This window comes from Centruroides sculpturatus, unplaced genomic scaffold (assembly GCF_000671375.1).
Source record: "Centruroides sculpturatus isolate CEXI.00-Female unplaced genomic scaffold, Cexi_2.0 scaffold840, whole genome shotgun sequence".
In the NCBI taxonomy this organism is placed as follows: Eukaryota; Metazoa; Arthropoda; class Arachnida; order Scorpiones; family Buthidae; genus Centruroides; species Centruroides sculpturatus.
This window is the reverse complement of record NW_019384981.1, coordinates 238,853-258,413: the sequence shown is the minus strand read 5'-3', so window position 1 is coordinate 258,413 and position 19,561 is coordinate 238,853. Positions and strand designations below refer to the sequence as shown.

Genomic DNA, 19,561 nt, shown 5'->3' with positions numbered 1-19,561 from the left:
AATCTTTCTAAGAATCGAATTAATAAAACCAAACTAAACATTAAAAATGTAAATAAAATATGAAATTAATAATAATATATTTCGTTTATTTTTCTAATGTTATGTAAAGACGCCATCACATGACAGTTTGATGAACTAAGGTGGATAAGTGATTCGTGGATCCCAGCATGAGAAGTGGCAGTAGAGATTATTTTTGATTTAAAGTTTGAAATTTATTTCTCATGTTTATTTCTTATTAATTGTTCGTAAAAGATTACTTAGGCTAACATGGATAAGTTAAAGAAAGCTTTGAGTGGAGATGACGGCGACGAAGAACAGGGAATTGTCACACAGGTAACGTAATTAACAATTTTATAACAAAATAACAGTTTAATATTTTACAAATATAATCAATGGTACAAATTCAGCTCTGAATGATACCGTTAGGATCTTATCAGATCCTTAGACTAACCCATAGGAGTAAAAAAGTTAAAGGACTCGTGGTCTGCACGTGACCCTTCGCGGCATCTAGGGGGGGTGTAAAATTTGGAGGGGTTCAAAGCTCCTCATTCAGAACGGCAGTGTTACCTGATCGACTAATATAACAGAAAATCGGTAGTTTGAACCCAAAAGTATCTTGACGTCGGGATTTTCTTTTATGTAATGGTGTTTTTGACATTTTAAATTAATGAAAATTTAATATTTATTTAAAAATTAAAGATATAATCATCTTAGGAGTAATTATAAATAATTCAAATGTGTTTGATGATATTCAAAGGTTAGCAGTAAAATGTTTTAAGAAATATTTCTATAAATTAATCCATGCACCTTAATTTTTAACAGTGGGTGATGACGTTCAACTTCATTCTCACTCCGTATGTTTCTAAATTCAACACTTATATGACTGGTGAATTCTCCGTCGAGTCCCTCCATTAAATGATCTGACGTCACATTTTGTAGAAATGTTTGCGTTAAAAGGGCACTTTTTGTGATGGCCGACTTAATTAAGGAGAAGGCAACGATTGTGAATGTTTGCTAAATAATTAAAGTATCTCGCTTAACTATTATTCGAATAAATCCTTTTATTCAAATGAACCCTTATTTGTATCATTTTCTTCTATACTGCATCTTTTGGGTTGTGATCAATTTTGGACAAATTCGTGGAGATAGTTTGTTTTTGAAAAAAAGCTTAATATTTCAATATTTGACCAAATTATCCAACATAATCTTGCAGTCACACATTTTATCATATATAGATTGTTCATTAATTTATTCGCTATTACGTCATCCACAGTAAGAGTGAATTAATAGTTTCTATAAGCAAAATTTACTTGTTTTGTGGAAGCCGCCATGTTAGTTTGTTGAATACTCGATGGTCTTTTGGGTCATTGAGACCATTGAGCTCAACAGTGAAACAGCACTGATGTCACTAGTCTCAATGGAGAACATGACGGTTCATTTAAAAACAGTTTCTCACCATTGAATATAGAAACATATGGGCTGTTAAAGGTTAATTCAGCAGATTAACTGCAGTGTAAGTACGGTGGTATACGTCATGGGTATAGAACCGTGAGAGACTAGCTGTAAATTTTGTGGTGTTTCCATAATAGAGTATTTGAATTATACTCGATGTGTTCTGTTTGGGATAATAAGCAAATATATAAAAATTTCAAATAATTATATAAAATCAAATTTTTGGTGGGTTCAATTTTCAAATCCTGTTTTCTGAAAATTACAGTATCACATTTAGCTTCTTATGGTTCTATATGTATATGTATACACACCTATATCATTTTCCTGTTTTCAGATATTTTTTTATTCTTTCCTGTTCTATTCATACATATATCTTACCTTGATTTTCTACTCAACATTACTCCACAGGCTTTTCATATATCTTTCTTTTAGGTAGGATGACCATAACATTTACAATCTAACTGGGGACACATTTCAGAATAATGGAAAATAGGATCTAAAACTGATTGAATTTTGGTTATATTTTAAAAATGTATTTATTGATCTATAAATTGGTACTATTATGTTGTGTGTTTATGAAATTGCATTATTCAAAGATTAATTTTACAATCAAATGTTAAAAACAGACAAAACCGGGGACAGTCCCTGGAAATTGGACGTTTGGTCACCCTATTCTAGGTCATTCTGTATTTTTCTTTGGCATTTCATGGCTAGTCTTGGTTTCTTTGACAATCCATATTTGATCATTCTTCTCATGTCCATACTGTATTGACTGTGTCTTTATATTTCATTAATAATTAATTCCTAAGTATAAATAATCTTTATAATTAAAAAAGATTTTACATTATACTTTTATTTATTTCTGTAAGGAAAATTTCAAAATCAAATTAGAAAGTTGAAGAGAATGTATTTTCAAATTCTAATTACGATTTATTATTGCTGAATTGTTTGTAATTATCTATGTTATAAACTTCTTTCAGCTATTATTATAATAATTGATGTATTTTAAAGATCTATCACATCAAAAAAGTTTTTATAGAGGTTAAAAGCTGTTACAGCTGAGTAACAAAGTGTAAAATGTAAAATGATCTAATGTCTGCTTTATATATTGATTACAAAATCATTTAGCATAAAGTTGTAACAAAATTACTTTTAAGATAAAATAAATCAAATACAGTAATACCTCTGTTTTCATTGATTTTTTTTCCACAAAAAATTTGTCTCTGTTTTCGTTAGTTGCCTCAGATTTCGTCAATGTGCCCACGTGACCTTGCTGCTAATTTTACAAAAACAAAGGGCAATAATGTATGGACTTAAATACTAATGAAAATACTATTTTACATAAAAAATCATTCAAATCATCCTTGGATTTTACTTTAAATAGAATTAGAACTATAGGTTTTATCTAAAAAATTTTTTGAAATCAAACATAATTTAATAAGAGAATTCTTTGAAACATTACAATTTTGTATCTTATATCAAGAATGCTTTCATATAAAAATCATAAAATCCAATATAAATTTAGTTATTTTGAAATATTATTAAGGCCTGTCTATGTGACTTTGTTACGTCTTTGTTTACAATTTATTTTTATGTTATTTATTTTGATTTTATTGGAATTATTTTAGAATTGAACCTTCAAATGCAGTTTTAAAATGAAAAATTGTAATTGTTTATAATTTATACCTTCAATTACAAGACTTAAGACACTGTGTGTGGACTTTCTTTAGAAGTAGTGGCATACAGATTTGTTTTTATAATCCTGCTTACAAGTCATGTGAACAAACTATCAGTTACAAAGTGTTTGCAGAACTTTTTAAAGTAATTTCTTCAATGTTGGGGGGATCCCCGAACTATTATACATGTAATTAAAGGAGAGGGGTTTTGCCAAAACTATATCATTGCACACAACAGGAAGTGAAGAGTCAAAAGTGGCTCACTATACATGTCATTCTGGTATATATTTATATTACATTTATTATTACTTTTATAGAATAAATATCGAAAATAAATGTCTTCACGTTCAGAGTGTTTGCATATTGAGACAGATGAGAACCTCTGCGAAAAGATTGGCTCTGCCAATGCTTTTATCAGACTGTTGGATCCCAAAAATGTGAAGACACTTTTATTTATTTTTGGTGTTTTCAAAAGTAAAGTAATTATTATGTAATTAATGGATGGTTCCTTAGTTAAAAGATACACTGAAATGTCTAATTCAAACTGCATTTTTTGAAGTAAAAACTTTTCACTTTTGTTATGTTCAACGAGCTTCTTTAAACTTGTTTGAAAAGTATTAGAGAATTTTAATAGCTTAGCTTGATACTTCCAAATTCATCTAGAATAAGTGAATAGCCTTTATTAAAAGCTTTTCAATTAGTTAATTTTTTTCTTAAGATTCATTAGCATATTTTTTTCTTATTAACAATATTTAAAAATAAATTTCTATAAAATAAACAAAAGGTTTTTGTCAATAAATTATTTAAAATCTAATTTTATACATGTGCATATATATATGAAAATATTGTATACAAGAATTCTTAAAATAGAATTGATTATAAGTAATGAGCGTTCATTGATCCGGATGGAAAAATCATCTATCATAGATGAACCGTGTTCTTCGTGCTCTATTTTGCTTTAAAATCTATAAAGAAAGTTCATGAAACAATTTTATCTTAAACCATTAATAATTAAATTAAAGTTATTAAAAGAAGGAAAATAGTTAATTAAATATACAAAAGTTAATTATGAAAGTTCGAAAAACTTAACACCATTAAAATAATGAAACAAATAAATAATTGTTAAAGAGATTACCAAAAAAACATTTAATTAGAAACGTTTTCAAACATGGTGATTTTGTTGTGTTCTGTTAGCTGATGACTGAAATGATGATAGAAAACATTTCTAATTAAATGCTTTTTTTCCTATCTCAACTTTAGCAGTGTATTTTGTTATAAAACTTAATTAAATTCTTTAGAATTGTTTGTTTAAAAATATTCTGGTTTTACTAGGAGAAACTTCTTAACATATAGACGTTAAATTACAAATCAATGTCGCTAGATCAACAAGCGCTTTCGACGATAATTATTTTCATCTTTGTCAAGTCGTTAAAAACGGTTAAAGTCCTTTTTTGAACATGAATATCAAATTATTCCAATGGTATTAACGTTTTGGAACGAAAGCAATGGTAGAACGTAAAGAAAAAAGAATTTAAATAAAAACACGTGCGGTTATAATGCGCATGTGCTATAAGCCTCCAAACTGTGGAACTAGACACATTGTCTTAAGCAGTTATACAAATTAACCCACAGAGGGGCAAATCAAGTGTGGGAATGTTGCATGGATTTAGTATGTTGATAAGGAGGGCCTTCCAAATATACATAAGGCCCTCCTTACCTATTCTGGTTTTATGTACAGCTAGCAGATATGCTGGCTGGTGCTATGCAGGCAAAAAATAAGAATATTATGATGAAAACCTTATTACAATAAGTGTTTGGTTATTTTGACCTACCATTGATATGTTTATTATAAAGCATTAAATAAATTACAAGAAGAAAAATGTAATAAAATATTAAAAAAATGAAAATAATCTGCTTTGAAGAAGAAAAAAACAAAGAAATTGATTATTTAAATTTGTATAACAAAAATAAAAACAAATAAACAATCAGATTTTGAGGCAAATGGACCTAAGATTCGCACTTGGTGTGTAGAAAACCTCTGAATACATGTTTTGTATTTGCTAAGAATGCAAGACGCAAATGGTACAGAATGGTGCAGTTTCATTGGTTAAGTAGACAGGAATTGATATTTTATTTTCCCAGCTGTTATGTATACATAACAACGGAAGGTAATGGAATCATGTCAAAATTGACCCTCAGAGTTTTTTGTAAATCTTCACAATTTGAGATTCCCTGAACCCAAAAAAGTAAAAAACAAATGCAAAAACATTCTGTACATGTGTGTTGGCATCTATTTCACTTAATATCTCAGGACGGGGTGAAGATAAATGAAATTTGGCACGGTAGTTTGTAAATAAGGGGCATTGATTCTATTAAAATTTAATAGCATTAATGCCCCTTATATACAAGATACCATGATTGTGAAAGATAAAGGGGATGGAGAGAGAGAGTGGTCATGTGATATATCTTGTGAGGGGTCAGACTTAATGAAAATTTTATTAGTTGTTAGCACTTAATGTTTTTATAAAACTCACCTCCATCCTCAAAATTAAGTCTTTTGCTATTTTATAATAATTAAAAATATATAAAAAAATCTCATAATAGATGGCACCACACAATTTAGATATTTATTTTGATTAGTAATACAAATGTTATTTTTAAAATAAAATCTCATAAAAGTCGGGAGTAAAGTTAAAAAATTTCACAATTGACGATCATTCGGTATGCCAATAACAATGAAAAGTTCCAATAGTTCTTATCTCCCGAACTTGTCCGTCAAGAAGGCACTTTACGACTGACAAACAATTGTCTAGTAGTGGCACTTTCTTTGGCTATTGTAGAACACAGTCAGTGAGACAGACCCAAAGTTGAATTTCCGCTTCTGCGTTGGCCTTATGTAGTCGTCGACAGCTGATGGCCGATCAATTGGCAGTTTTGTTGGTTATAGCTTTATTCCAGGTCCTCCACATGGCATGATGTTTCACCAATCATCTCTTCCTTGAGATGCATATGCCACCAATTCAAATTTAGCCAATTGAGGTCTTCTGCAATCTTTCCTCGGCAGCATCTGTTACAGTTCAAATTGGCCAATCGTGTCATTACACAATATTACCATGACACCGGGAAAGTTATGCAACTCGTTGCTAGATTTTTCAACAGAAAATAGCATTGGCTGCAGCTTGCATGAGAAGATAATTTGACATCTAAATTTTTTGTATATTAACTAATGTACCATTCACAGTTGAATATGAAATCATAATTTACCAACCAATCAAATTTTACAATAAGTAAACCAAATATTTATACTCTGCACCCTTGAAAACCCATAAAATGTATTTTTTGCTCATTGGTAACTTGTATGTGAATGCCACTTTCCTGCAGGTCAGCTAGAAAGGTGAGCATGTTATGGGTGGGATTGAAATTAATACAAGCAAAAGTAGTCATTGACCATCCTCCTGGATGAGAGGATGGTTCTTAAGTTTCATTGCATTTGCTCAAACCATGTCAAAATGTATAAAAAACAAAGTAAATAACAAACTTTCTTCTTTATATATTATATGATTCAAGAATTTTATTTATATAAAATGATAATTTACATATTTTATACAAGCTAAACATCTTACATTCTCTTTGAAAAATTTCTATGCAGTACTCTTTTGGTAATTAAGCTACAAAAATTTCTTAAGAAAATTTATATCTTGAATTAATCTTCACTTAGTTTATATTTGATTAGTCTATTGTAATTAATTTGTATTTAGCTAAGTGTTAAATTTTATAAATTACTAGCTGCATGTGTCTGGTATTTGCTTTTGAAGGAATAGGGAATCGACAAGGTTGGGTTGGGATAGGATGATAAAAATAATGATAGGTCAATAAATGTACATTTTAATTACTAATGAGTATTTACAATAATGAAACTGCAAAACAAAAAATTACTCGGGCTTAAGTTAAAGAGGTAGTTGGGGACCCAACAATATTTTTCTAGGGTGTTGAAGAATATTCGTATCAAATTTTGTGTGGATATATTATAGCAGGGATGGGCAACTCACAGCCCTTGGCCCGCATTAATATTTTTTCTGGCCCTTGCTGCATAAAATATGATTAAATATATCAATTTTGCAGCTTAAGAAAGTTTGTAGCAAAAATTCAAATGTTATTTTCTACAACTTATGTATGTGAATAGTTTTTCCTGCAATGAATTTAATAAACATTAAAACAAGAAATCAGCTAACAGACTCGTGTGGAAACTAATTTAAAACTAGCAGTGACTAATATTTAACTGAATATTTCCGATATGTTACATTTACATCAGTTTGAAGCTAAATTAACTATACCTATGCTAATTTATAATTATATATGTACAAATAATTGTGATTTACCAGCATTTTTTTTTCCTCTTTTCTCTTGTATGCATCATTTCAAAAGTTTTTCAAGGATGGGCAACCTTTCTCTATGTAAGGAGCTATGCAGCCCTTACATAGAAAAAGGTTGCCCATTATAGAATTATTTACCTAACATACACTTGTTCTTATTTTGACTTTTATATATATATATAGATATGATATTGTAAGGATATAAACTATTAATATTACTCGATATTTTGTATGTAATGGCATAAAAATATAAATTTCTTTTTTAAAAAATTTAAAATTTAAATTTAAAAATTAGTTAAAAACATTTCTTTTACTGAATTTTATATTTAAAATGCAGTTGTTCAATGTCACACCATTATATTACTATGTTAGTTGATAACCGAAATATATATCAATCTTTATCTGTAATATATCTTAAGCAGAAACACGTGCCAAAGTGACTAGTATTTGTGATTATAATAAAAGTAAGAGATATCATATTTACATTTTATATTTATTTTAATGTATACAATAATTTTTATTTTAATTTATACATAATTTTTGAGTAAAGTTATAATATCAAAGGTTATTCAAACATAAAACTTCATAGTCTATTTATTTATTACTTTTCACTAAACAAATAGATTAAATATATATTTATTTATTTTTAGTTTCAATTAAAAACAAAGTTTTTCAATTAAAAGAAATATATTTTTAAGAAAATAAACTTTATTTAATTAATTTTCATTTCAAATATATATTTTAAGCACATTGCATGAGCCTGAGATGTAAGAATAAAAGAAAAACTTTAGAAGCAGTTTTAGTAGGATGTGTTGGCCTGAAAAATGTTTAATTCAAATTAAATCTTGGATCTTTAGTGTTTTATTTTTATTCTTTCAAATATATTTTGCTCATATTATAATATTTAATTAACTTATGTCTTATATTTTGCAGATTGATCCTGATTATTACATAATCGTATTCAGTCTGAAAACTATAAGCCAAATTTTATTAAATTTGGCTTAGAATTAACTGGAAACCCATGGAACTAGTTTCATGGGCTAATTTAAATTATAGTGTTCAGAATGATGATGATTGTGTATTTAGAATATGAAATATATTTTATAGTTTTATAGGTTTTAGAAAAACTAAATTCTTATTACTATTTTACAGATCAGAGATTCTTCAACTTTGAGTTGGTCAACAAGAATAAAAGGATTCGTAATTTGTTTTGTTCTTGGTTTTGTCTTTTCATTTTTGGTAAGTTGTTTTTTTTTTTTAATTTGTTTAATATATTTAATAAAATTTGAATTCTGAATGAATATTGCATTTTAATTTCGTGTTCATAGAATTATTTTAAATTTTCTGTTTAAATAATCCAGACATTTGATTACAAAGATTGCACAATTTGTCTGCAGAATTTTAATTATTAAGTATTTATTAATGTAGGAAGTTTATCTAGTTTCCTATAAGAACAATTTGTTCAAAACAATTTTCTGCATCAGACACCTTGATTTCATAAATTGCTATTGGTAGTTAGATGTGTTTCAGGATCTTCTCTTCAGTATAGAACTATACATCCTGAATATAATACAAATGATAGGCTTGTCTGGCTATTGGACAGCAGTTTATGGGCACAGTCAATGAACAAGAAGTAGGTATCACTTTAACTTGGTACTGTAAGTTTGGCTAGACATGTTCAGTTCCTTAACCAACAGGTGTAGTGGTGATTCAGAACTTGGAAGTGTAATGTTAAACATTTAGATCCAGTATATTTCTGTACTTGTAATTCTCTTTTGTTCGTCTGCATTTATGATTATATTGAATATTTTCTGTTGAAGTTTGAATTTAAATTTATGTTTTCACTCATTTTTCAGCATGACAGACAGAATGAAAAAAGCGACTATACAAAAGCTCTTTAATGCAATGGGGTAAATACCCGGTTGAACTAATAGTGAACTGCTTCAAGAAAGCACTGACAGAATGACATCATGTAAAGGCATGTCAACACATTTGCTATTCATTTAAAAAATTGCCAGGACGAATATATTTATTAATTTTATCATTGTGCCACTGCTAGAGGACTATTTTAACTTTTTTGCATTGGATGGCAAACGAGTAGCCTACAATAAAAGGTCGACTCTGCCATGGAATCATCATTACCTCAATAGCATGTGAAAGGACCGAATGAAATAGACTCATCCAGTATTCATAGTCTACCAAAAAACATATTTTTTGTAAAACATTTGCTATTCATTGAATACCAAACAAACATTTAGTGAATACTGAGTGGTGTGGATGGTTTACTTGTGAAAAATATTTGATATTTGCCATTTCCCAATTCTTGTCAGCAAACTGTGCCAAATCAAAGTGAATGAATATTTGCCTCCATGCATTCATATTGTCCATTTACACATGTATGTTTTTGGTCATTAGTGTTACCATTTTAGTCTCTTACACTTTTCTACTCTTATTTTTGAGTTTAGTTTTAATTTTTTTTAAAATTTGGTTTATAGTTTAAATATTTACTTTCCTGGCTGTTATATATAACAGGGGGAAAGTATGGTTATTGGTCAAAACGTGGTCCTCCCCAAGATTTTTACATTTTTGGACTCAAGACACTTTGAAATGTTAAGAAATGCAAAAAAATTCAGGAATAATTTCTGTAGGTATGGATATTAGTGTGTATGAGAATAGTCCATTTTCAGATATCGGACAAACATTAATTATTTCCACAACAAACTTATGTGTGTTTATATACCAAATGTGTGGACATGCCTAAGACTAGTTTAGTCAGCTGCTTCACTAAAATGCTGCAGTGCTCTTGTTCACTAAATGCACTCTATGAAATAAAGGCATTTGACAAGGCAAGCATTGTTTTGGACTAATTATAGGAAACTTAGTAAGTTAGGTATCAGAATGCAGCTTCCAGGACTGATTGAAGGAAGTAATATAATGCTGAAATTATAATTTGGTAACATAGATAACTTTTCATTAGTTAGATGCTGGGATATTAGACAGACGTTAGGGATTAATTGATCAGCATAATCTATAAATTACTAGATTTGATTCTATAATTTATTTACATGTAAAATTTCAAATGTTTCTTTATGTCGACATAATGCAAAATTTTAATCTGACATTCATCATATTGCAAGTTTGAATATTTACTGAAGTTTTATGCACTATTAACAGTTATTATTATTATTTTAATCATTAAAACTTTATTAAAATCCATTAATACAGTTTTCCTACATTGAAATTTTTTTATATTTATTAGTTTCAGTTTATTATTTTTATGGTAAATACATTAAACTTAAAATAATAAATTTAATAGCAAATTAGGTAGTCGTATAAGTTATATAAAAGAAGAAGAAGAAATTTGAATATTTAAGACTCAAATAAAAGAATTATTTTAATTGAAACATGTAATTAATGTGGATTTAATTTCTCAGAAATAGCATGATGACAAACATAAAATATTTGCTTATTTGTAATTCTTTTGCTACGAATTGCTTGATGATAAGATGATGATATACATAAAATGATATACATAAAATATTTGTTTTCGTAATTTTAAGATAGTATTATTTAATTTACTTTTATTTTAATCAACTAGTAAACTACTAAATATTTTTGAAATTTAATATTTTAAAGTGGCAGTTAATGTAATTTTCAATGAAAACAATGATGAATCACTAAAACAGTATTTTATGACTCGTAACCTTGATGAGATTAATTTATTATTCACACAGGATAAAAAGAAATGTTTTTTACAAGATAAAATCAAAAGTATCAAGCAAAAACTTTGATGAATGAAAATTGTTGTAAATTATTATACAACAAGGAAGTTTATGTAAACTTCCCAGTTATGAATCATAACAAATTGACAAATTAATTGCCAATTTATAGCTATAAATCAATCAAAATTTAATTTATTTAATATTTTTTTCAAATTGTTTGTTTTTATTAAAATATTCTTCTAAAATATTGCTTTAAAGTAATATCTCAACATGCATCAGTATCAAATTTGTTTTGCATCATTCAAAATTTATACCTATCAAAGAACACTTATAAATTTATTCTGTTCAAGGTTATGCTTTTTTTATTAGCATATCAATTTAGTATCAGATAATAATATACTTCCTAATAATAGTTATATTCAGAAAAGAATATTTGTTTTAAATATTTTAATAATTTTATATTAACCTGAATAACAGTTAAAGGATTTTCATTTAAGTCTTATGAATTAAAGTTTTTTGAATGATTACTACCGTACTTTATTAAAGATGTGTTCTACATTTTTATATTATGTGCTACCAAAGCAAAGGCAATTTAGATAATTATGTTTGTTTTTATTTACATTGAATTATTCACAATATCTGAGAGGACATAATTCTCCAGTTGTGAATAGTTTTATAGAGAATAAACTCAGCTTATTCATTAAAATCAAATGTAGTTTTTGGATTGATGTGATCGGTTTTTTACTTTATATATATTTATACACAAACAAGCATTCCTTTTGGTGATGAAAATTAGAATTTGCCTAATGAGTTATTCTGTTTGTTATATTTTTTAACAGATAAAAGTGTATAGTTAATTTACAATTTATCTCTATGAATATTTACCATTGTTAGGTTTATTGGTGTTCGGTTATCCAAAAGTATTGTACATTAATTATTTTGGTGCCCACCAGTGGCCAAGCAGTCTTCATACCCTGAACACTGGGAGTTCGGTTGTGGGTTCATGCCTCGCTTGGACGGGCTGGCCACGTGGAGTTTTCCGGGTTTTCTCCACATCTGTAATGCCTAAATAGGGGCCAGTTTCCCTTGAAAAGACCTCCCGGAAGGTATCCCCTATGCAGATCGTCCAAGTGTTGCATTGCCATAACTTAACAAACAATAATTATTTTGGTAATCGACACTCTACCAGACTCGTAATTTATATATGTATTTATGTACAGAATCAGAATTTTTATTTACAGTATACCAGTAGCTGGTATTGTAACTAGTCAGCATGTGGTGCAATCACATCACTGATATATACATGATATATAATCTGCATTAACTTACTTTTGTGTTGGAATGCAAATTATTTGTTTTTGTTACAGTTATAAGGATATTAGGAATGTTAGTAAAACAAAGAATTATTTTAAGTTAATGGCATTGATTGGTCAAATATGAGATGGATATTTAGGAAAAAATTTTAATTAAAAATTTTGAGAAAGTAAATTTTAAAAAGGTAAAATAGAAGTGCACTAACAGAACTGGATGTACCATCGTTATTATTCTCTGGAATAGTGGTCATTTTCATCTCAAACAATTATAAACATAAAACTAATTAGGAAAGCTTTTAATAAATATATAACTAATATCAAAACATATGCAGATTACAACAAGCTTTTAGCCCAAAATGTGCTGTAAATACTTTAAATCCTTGATTTAAATCTTGTATGCAAGAGGGAAATAATGGCAGTGCTTCTGGTTTGCCAGAGTGCAATGTTAGACTTTTACAATTGACATAATATACGAGGGATGTCCTATATTTAAGGTACAAGCCAAAATTACACTAATGTATATAATTAAATAAAATATTTAATACATTTCCACAAAAAACTACATACAATACTTTTTGTTTATTTCTCGACATAATCTCTGTAAACGTTGAACGTTGAGACATTTATTCCAGCAAGACACTAGTTTGAACATCTCTTCACAGTTCTGTTGCTTGTCAAGTTGTTTGCAGTAGTTCAGAATGGCGTCTTGCAATTTCTCCTGATCCACAAAGTGTTTCCTGCCAAAAATTTCTTTAAAGGCCCAATAAATGAAAATCCAAGGGGCTAAATCTGGACTATAATAGGAGGGTGTTGCAGGACCTCCCAATTTCACTGTGCCAACCACAGTTTGGTTTGATTTGAAGTGTGGGGTCTTGCGCCATTGTGCAAAAGTTTAACTCCTTTGTGTAATCATCCTGACCTTTTCCTTCTAACAGCTGTATGCAATTTCTGGAGAGTTTTGCACTATTTGCAACTGTTAATGGTTGTGCACAGTTTGAGGAATTCACACAGCAGTAGGCCTTCACTATCCCAGAACACGATGGCCATGGTTTTGCAGGCAGATGGTTGAATTTTTAATTTTTTTTTTACTGGGGAAGTGGTATGTTTCCATATCATGGATTGTTGTTTGTGTCTGGGGCAAACTCTTAAACCCAGGTTTTTATCTCTGGTAATGATACTTTCAATGAAAGAATTCCCTTCCTGGTGGTATCAGGTGAGATGGTTAAGTGAAGAACTTCTTTTGATTGGTTGTTTGTTCATCAGAGAGCATATTCAGCACCCAGCAAGCCAAAACTTTGTGGAAGTTTAGGTCACATATGATTTTATGAACACAACTCTTAGGAATGCCAGTCATTGCAGTAATTTCACAAACTTTAATGCAACCATCTTTCCTAATCAAACATTTGACAATTGTCATCAGTGTGCGAAGTCCTTGGTCTGCCTCTTTTCTTCTCCAGTTTATCATTCAGCTCCGTTCATCCATCTTTAAATTTTTGGCATCAAACACTCTTCTTTTTGGCTTAAAAACATTCAGGCCATAAACGCACTGTAATCTGCAATGAATTTTGCTTTGATTAACTCCTTCGACTTGCAAAAATCTGATAACTCCACTCCATGTACTTCACACTTTGAATACTCTGCTGATCTCACACATACACACCATGTTTGTTTACTTTCCGACTCTACTACTACACGCATGAATGTGGCTAATCATGCATATGACGTCAATATTGCACATGTGCAGTTTGTATAACAGCCACCTGTACTTTTAATATCGGACACCCCTCGTACATCATAGGTCGTAGATGAAACTCTGATTCTGATTGGCTGCGTGTAACCTTTTTCAATGCTTATTCCTTCATGTATACATTATATAGAGGCTAACAAAAATTTATATAAATTTTTTGATATTTTTTTTATATAGGGATCATTGTTCTTGTTTTTAAAACATGGACTGCTACTCTTTGGTATCTTTTACACCCTTGGTAATGTTACAGCTCTTTGTAGGTAATTGATATTTTTTTTAATCTTAATATATATAATAATTTTACAAATATATAAAGATTAAATAAGATTCTTGATTTCAGTACATGTTTCTTAATGGGACCTATGAGTCAGTTAAAGAAGATGTTTGCTTCTACACGAATAATTGCTACCATTCTTGTTTTGGTAATATATTTTCTAAAATGAACTTGTAATAATTGTAACAAAACAAATTTACATTTACTAAAATATTTTCAGGTTTTAATATTATTGACTATGCTCTCTGCTTTCTGGGTAAGTTACATATTATTACATAACAGATTTTATTATATCTCATAAGTTGTACTGTTGATTAATCAATCTCTATATGGGGTCTTCCAAAAAGAATACTACATTTTAAATTATTGTAATCGTTAGCTGAGAATGTCATAACATACATGAAAACATTGAAAAACCATCTAAGTTTCACATTTGTCCCTTAGAATTTCTCAACATGTGCATCTTGTGTCACATGGAGCACATCCAACCAATACTCAAATTCTTCTTACACTCAATACAGCATATCTGTTGTCACTGCTCCCATGGCAGCTATAATTCCTGCAGATTACTTGTGTTGCATGATGACAAATGATTCTGACTTTGTGAACTGCAGAATGCAAAATGGTTTCTCTGTTGACAAGTTGTCATGTTCGTTTATGGTGCTTCCTAGAGGTAGTAGGCAACAAGATGTTAGAATGTTGATGGGAGACAAAACTCTGATGATTACCCTACTGATTGGTATACATCGCATACTTCTTGGGCAATAATTACAATAATTTAAAATGTTAACATTCTTTTTGAAGACACTGTATATAATGAATGTACTAATAGGGTAAGAAGTGTGATTTTTCTACATTTATATTACTTATACTGTAAAAATAACATTTTAAAATCATATTTACTTCAGATTTTTTTTTCTAATGAGCAAGTGTAAAAAATATGTACTAACTGATGTAAAATATGTACTGTTCAGTGCACCAATTTGTTATAAATCACCAAATTTTTATATTTTAACCTTATTTTAAGAATATTTAATAATTTATTATCCTAATTAGAATTTCTATGTGTCTATTTAATGCTGTGTGTTACTATGCTTCATACCTCTTAATCTCTCTGATGCTTAATTTTTCATTGAGTTTTTATATATCAAACTAACAAGCTAATTCTTCCTATTCATTATCAGTTAAATGTTGTAAATTAACATTAAATCTTACCAACAGTTCTTCTCCTTTCCTTTATTTGTTGTTCCACAAAAATAATCAATATTTGTATCTATCATTGATGTTTGTCTTTGCTTTTCTTTTCTTTCATCTGTGTTTCACAGATCTAATCTTGTGTGGAATTTGTCTTTCACTGAGCTGATCTGTGGATTCTTATTGTTCTGTAATAAGAATTCTCTTCTTTCCTTGTGTAGAATTTAAAGTTAATTAAATGACGATAAATTTTATTTTTTAGTGGAAAAAGACAGGATTGACGATTTTATTTTGCATTCTACAATTCTTGGCAATGACATGGTATTCTCTTTCTTACATTCCATACGCAAGGTAAATTATACATTGTAATCAATATTATTCGGCATACTAACATTTAATATAGTGTGTGAGTTTGTATTAAATACAAAATTTTTAACAAATTTGAATTGCAATGTTTTATGGATGATCATTAAATCATTTTCTGTCATTCAAAATTATTTTTAATGGTAGAAAGATCTATAAAATATCATTGTGCTTTTAAAATAGAAAAAACATTATAAGTTTGTTTAAATTTGAATCTCCATATCTTATTACATTAAGAGATGATAATTTTATTACTCTTGACACAAAATCCAAACTATATTAGTGCGATAACAATGACTTATCACTGGACTGAGTTGTTAGTCTTTTTTTTCCGTAATATAAATTTTGAACAGCTGGATGGTTATGGTGGCAGCATATTACTCCAGGATCAAATTCAGATGGGTTGAAAACCTCAAGGAATTTTTCTGTATTTTAAAAGTTTTAAAGTTGAATTTTAGCTTTAAACTTTATAATAAGTTGTTCATAATTAAGTAGTAGTAGTACAATTACTTACTTAAAAAATAAATGGAGATTTTTATGTAACTTAATTTCATTTATATATCGTACAGGAATACATGCATTTGCCGAATTAATTGGGTTTAACTGATGATAAAGTAGAAAAAATTAGAAATTGAAAAATAATTAAAAGAACAAATGCTTCACAATCAAGATATTATTGTTTAATTATGATTTTTAAATAATAAAAGTCATAACTAATCATGCTAAATTGATATTAGTTACCAATTGTGATTTTAAATAAAGCATGAATTTATTTGAAACAAATTTTTCAAGATTTCCCTGCAAATACATAAAACAGTATCTTGAAAGAGTAAATATTTTGTTTTAATATTAAACACTTCACTAACATCTAAAGTATTTGATTTGAAAAAGTAGTGACCCTCAGCTATATGTAACAATGAATGCATCTTATAAAAAAATGCATTAGACAATACTATTACTAGGATTAAACAAGATTTCTTAATTTGGAAGAAAATAATGAAAAAATCTGAAAAGTTTTTACTAGTCAACAGAATATTGTAATGCAAAGATTTCCATTTGAAAGCTTTTCTATGAAAATGCATAAGATATATATCTTCTAAACAAATCAAAACATTAATTTTGTTTTTCAAATTTATTAATCTAGAAATACATTTCAAACTTAATACAATTATAGGAAAATGAATTTTAAAATTCAGTTTCCCATTTCCTGTATTTTCAAACGGAATAGAATTCTGTAGAATTGGATTGGAAATAATTACTGTTAAATATCAGCAATTTCCTGTTTTTTCTTACCTTTTAAAATGCATAAAGATCATTTTACTACTAAAAATTGTTAATCTGTTTTGCTAAATCATTGTTTTCCTATATAGTTTCTGATCTTCCAATCATTTTTACAATTTAAATTTCTCAATAATATAATGTAATGGATATGTAATTGGTTATGTTTGTGTAGTGTATGATAAGGATGTTTACTTACATCACCTGTAAAAGCCAGTTAGTTGGTTAGTTACTTTTGAAGCCTCCAAAAAGAAAAAAAATTAATACAATGCTAATTATTAAAAGAATAAAAATTTTTGAAACTATTTTACCTAAAAAATTTCCAAATTGCCAAAGCTCAAGAATTTATATCTAAATTATTCAGGGTTTGGTAAAAAGTTTTTCTAAAATGTTATGTGAAGATGAAGAACCGGATGTCATTTCAAACTACAATATATAATGAAAATACTCTTATTAATTGCATAAAATTAAATTTTTGCCCTCATTCTGAATAAATTATTTTTATTAAAAAAGAAAAGCTTAAGTTTTAAAAAGCTTATAGTAATTTCTAATCATACTTAAATATGCTTGTATGATCTGTGAGAGAAATTTGATCATTGTCAACATAGTTCTGTTAGTCTGAGAACACTATATACCAGTGGTTTCCAAAGTGGATGCTGAGTCATTATTCCAAAGTGGGTAAGGAATAAATCTAGGGGGACAAAAAAGAAGCAAGTGGGCAGCATGGGAAGCACTGGAGACAGGTTATGGAATGGTAACTGTAGGCGAGGGTTGGTGTCACTGACAACCTTTCCCTTTCCCCTTTAAAATGTGTAAGAAGAAACATTGCATTTAATGGTTTCCAGATGTGGAGAACATTTTATGGTAAGGACACAAAGTGTGAGGTTCGTAGAAAAGTTTTTTAAGAATATTTCAAATCGCTCTCACACAAGGGAAACCGGGATAGGTGCATTGGCTATATGTTAATGGAATCAAGGAAACAGTGGCTCAAAAGTTTGGGAATCACTGCTATATATCATAACTGGTAATTGCAGAATAAATTCTTCTAAATGTGCTACGGAAGCTTTTCTTGAAGGCTTTGAATTCCCCAACTTTCAACATATTGTTATAAATCACACTTTCCTCATAATCAATAAAAATGAAGCTGATGGATTGTCTCATGCTAGAGTACATTAAACTTTAAGCTGAAATGTATTCTGCTACTGTAAGATTTAACAAGGTACAGTAGAGCCTCGAAAACTCGGCCTAATGTGGACTGAAGGGTGGCCGAGTTTGTGAAAATGCCGGGTTATCGGGAATGGGGTTAAAAAAGGATAAGTATGCATGTTTCCTCAGAAAATATTGTACTGTACTTGTATGTATTGTTTGCTTGAGAATACAACAGAGAATAAACTGCCCAAATACCCTTAAACAAAGGAAAAGTACGTCCTTTATGAAGGCATAGCCTTTACTACATGAAAATGAAAATTAATGAATACATAGTGTACAGTAATTTACCTGATAAGACAGACCTCAGAAAAATACTTTGAGGCATAAAGCTGTCTATGATGAAAATTAATTATCTAAGGGTATTTTTGCCCTGCCAGAGTGTGGCTGGGTTATTGAGTGCCGAGTTTGAGGCTCTACTGTAATATATTTTAAAAATCTGAAGGAATTGCATAAATCTTTGTCCCTATAACTGTAATCTTTATACAGGATGTCCCAGAATAACTTCATAATGTATCACAAAACAAAAGGTCTCCACAAAGCATGTATGTCACTATGTTCAATTTCCACTGCAGTTTGGCATCAACAAACTCTTCTAACCTTGTGGAGTGTATAATGTACCAATGACTGTAGAACTTATTCTGGGACACACTGTATTATATAAATTTATGTAAATATGGCCATTTGAATATAATTTTTCCAAATGGATGAATGGGCAGTGTTTGATTTCTTAACATTATTTTAAAATGAATATATTTTTATTACAGAGATGCAGTAAAGAAATGTTTCGAATCGTGCATCAGTTAACTTATCAAGGAGCTACAACCGGAAGTATTTTCTATCAAAAGAATTTTATAATAACTAATATTTATATAAAAAAATTGTTAATAATATTGTTAATATGATGATAAATATGAGTCAAAGATATATTTAATTATATATTCCATCTTTTTTATAGAAAAC

At 28.9% G+C, this 19,561-nt stretch overlaps 1 protein-coding gene across 1 annotated transcript; it reads left to right on the top strand.

The window, feature by feature from the left end:
• The first annotated feature begins 96 nt into the window (after positions 1–96).
• LOC111632798 (vesicle transport protein SFT2A-like) lies at positions 97–19,472 on the top strand. The gene is made up of 7 exons (XM_023377328.1): positions 97–333; positions 8,654–8,740; positions 14,461–14,543; positions 14,624–14,705; positions 14,778–14,813; positions 16,014–16,102; positions 19,366–19,472. The coding sequence occupies exons 1-7, from the start codon at positions 268–270 to the stop codon at positions 19,403–19,405; spliced, it is 483 nt and encodes a 160-aa protein (XP_023233096.1). The 5' UTR covers positions 97–267; the 3' UTR covers positions 19,406–19,472.
• Positions 19,473–19,561: the final 89 nt, after the last annotated feature.

What these genes read in the sequence shown, in the direction of transcription:
- LOC111632798 (XM_023377328.1), top strand. Translation starts at nt 268, where the DNA reads ATGGATAAGTTAAAGAAAGCTTTGAGTGGAGATGACGGCGACGAAGAA. An exon ending in GTTTTGTCTTTTCATTTTTG is followed by an intron (nt 8,741 to 14,460) that starts GTAAGTTGTTTT and finishes TTTTTTATATAG; the next exon opens with GGATCATTGTTCTTGTTTTT. An exon ending in AATGTTACAGCTCTTTGTAG is followed by an intron (nt 14,544 to 14,623) that starts GTAATTGATATT and finishes TCTTGATTTCAG; the next exon opens with TACATGTTTCTTAATGGGAC.